This window comes from Hippichthys cyanospilos, chromosome 7, assembly GCF_059441005.1.
Source record: "Hippichthys cyanospilos isolate Australia breed blue-spotted pipefish chromosome 7, RoL_Hcya_1.0, whole genome shotgun sequence".
NCBI classification, from domain to species: Eukaryota; Metazoa; Chordata; class Actinopteri; order Syngnathiformes; family Syngnathidae; genus Hippichthys; species Hippichthys cyanospilos.
This window is the reverse complement of record NC_142375.1, coordinates 16039545-16042025: the sequence shown is the minus strand read 5'-3', so window position 1 is coordinate 16042025 and position 2481 is coordinate 16039545. Positions and strand designations below refer to the sequence as shown.

Genomic DNA, 2481 nt, shown 5'->3' with positions numbered 1-2481 from the left:
CAGGATGAAATGAAGCATAAAGCCATGGAGAACACTGTCTTTGTTTTTCATTGGACTGATTTGGCTCATGCAGCTGTTTGTGTAATCAAATATCTGCAGAGGCCTTTTCAGCTTTCCTTTTAAAAGCAATGTTTTCAAATGGACTTGAAAACTGAAAAATATATTACCTATGCAAAATAGATGGTTGCATAATGTGTAATAATGCAAGAAAATAAACGTATTCACATGATTTACTGACTGCAAGTTTTACCTTAGCAAAAGCTTGAAATGCCACTTGTTTTTGGACTTTCTTCTTCAAACTGAAAGCCTGCACCATCATCACAAAGAGTTTGCAACTTCTCCCTTCATCGTCCCCCCCGAAACAAAGCCCCTGAGCAGAATAATGAGCAGTAAACATGAGGGGGAGCAGAGAGAGGTGAAGTGAGGGGTGACAAAAAGAGGGGGTGTCTCCATGGCAACCACTCCAAGACATTTGAGTCACATGGCTCATGCTGCTATTGAATCCAATGACAGAAGTTTGAATGTGAAGCTTTGCCTCGTTTGCTTGCAACATGAGTGAAGGTTTAGAGGAGCGAGTGATGACGGCTCACAACCTTCATTCAAATGGAACTTTGGATCTGCATGATGACGACATGAAAACATCGGTTTTGGGTCTGTTCTCCTCTTTTAAGTAACGGCGTAACTAACCTTATTGAAACAGAGCTCATTCTAAAGTGACCTTCAATTTTAGTTTGTTGTTACATTTCTGGAGAAAGTGTGTGAGTGAGTGCTGAAAGCTAGATGAAAAATTATGAAAGCATTTGTAATGATGTAGAATAGTGTGGAATCATGGGATATCCAGTAAAGGAATCATTTCCACTCCACTCCATCTGCTCCATAATCATGATGTGAATCTTATTCTTATATTACAGTAGTCTTCTTATTCTTATATTAGTGCTACGTAATCACTGCCATTATTGCCCTATTGCTGTTTTTATTGTCGATTATTGTCTACTTGAATCTTGAATCTAATTTTAAATTATATGAAATGATACTGAACAATGTGGAATCGTGGCAAAGATATGCTTAAAAGTTCAGTTATAGAGATTTGACAGACAGAATATAAAAGTAATTTGATCTGTAATATTGAAACTGCCGTAGGAAATGAATTGGGATTTTGTGGCTATAAAATGAAGAATATATGGATAAGTGTGAAAAAGCTGAACATTTTGAACAGTAACAATATTTTTAATTCTCCATTGGGAATGAATGGGGGTTTGGGGGTTAAACATGATGAATTGTGGGAAAGCTGTGAAAGTTAGGAATGAGAGAAAAAAAAAACATGTGAAAGCTGGAATAGTTTGAATCAGCTATGAAATGTATATAAAATTGAATGGCAAAGAAGGGTGGACTAAAAATATATAATAATAAAAATAAAAGAACATTCTGCATGCACCAAGTGATTTTCATCTGTATAAAACCACATTATACCCTAACCCTAACCCAAGTGCCAATGTTTACATCTTCAAATGATCACCTAAAAAATACATGGGAAGTCACTGGTGAGCTACTTTTAGAACAGTCCTCTCTTTGTTAAAATCTTAGTACAACCTGAAGTGCCTTCATGCATCTCCACTCTTGCAATACACCACACAGTCATACTTGTGTTGTCTCGTGTTTTCTCCATCCCAGAGGTCAAAGTTTTCGACATAGTCATCATCGCGTTGGCCTTGTGTGTCCTCATCATCACCGCCATCTACTGCATGGGTGTGTGCTACAACCGCAGCAGGTGATGCACACACATAATACAGCACAGTGCACATTGTGTCATGCATACACTGATGTTCACAATACCTAATTAAATAATAGTTGTGCCCCCCCCCCCCCCCAGGAGAGCCTGTCCCACTTTTTGAGAACTACTATAAAGTATTGAGGACTGATTTCAGTTCCATTGCTATGATTTTCATAGTCAACCTCTTTCTCCAGGCAATCAAAGAGAGCCCAAGTGTATGAGAGTGCCGTGACCCAGGAGGAGCCATTGGATCCCGTTGCAGTCAGGGCGGTGAAGAGGTCCACCAGTTTCGTCAACCGGCTGGCCTTTTTTCGGCGAGCAGAGGCAGCAAAAGACAATTCCAGAATCTATTACATCTATAGCAACCCGCTGCCTGTGGGAGCCAAGGAGGACGAGGAAGACACAGCCAAGCAAATCACATTTCCACCACTTTCGACCATTGAAGAATACGCGCGGGACCCCAACAGTGGAGTCATCCTAGACCCACCGATTTTTTATATGCAGCTTTAGATGTGGGATGATGCACATTAATTCTTAGTAGTGTCATATCTAGAGTCAAAATTTACAATCATACGTGTGTTAATGAAAAACACAACAGAAATGAAAACCCTGGTTTTGTGACGCTATAATGATGTCATGAAGTTTTTTTTTACAGCCAACAAGATGACGGATTTAGAACTCAAGTCTATAAACTTGAAGGAAGTTTGAAA

General features: G+C 39.3%; 1 protein-coding gene across 1 annotated transcript; it reads left to right on the top strand.

The window, feature by feature from the left end:
* Positions 1–486: 486 nt before the first annotated feature.
* Positions 487–2481, top strand: LOC148421262 (uncharacterized). The gene is made up of 3 exons (XM_088420363.1): positions 487–651; positions 1672–1768; positions 1966–2481. The coding sequence occupies exons 1-3, from the start codon at positions 552–554 to the stop codon at positions 2279–2281; spliced, it is 513 nt and encodes a 170-aa protein (XP_088276489.1). The 5' UTR covers positions 487–551; the 3' UTR covers positions 2282–2481.

Bases quoted from the DNA above. Each gene is read 5' to 3' on its own strand.
- LOC148421262 (XM_088420363.1), top strand. From the start codon at position 552: ATGAGTGAAGGTTTAGAGGAGCGAGTGATGACGGCTCACAACCTTCAT. The intron at 652-1,671 runs GTCTGTTCTCCT...TCTCCATCCCAG, and splicing joins CATGAAAACATCGGTTTTGG to AGGTCAAAGTTTTCGACATA. The intron at 1,769-1,965 runs GTGATGCACACA...CTCTTTCTCCAG, and splicing joins GTGTGCTACAACCGCAGCAG to GCAATCAAAGAGAGCCCAAG.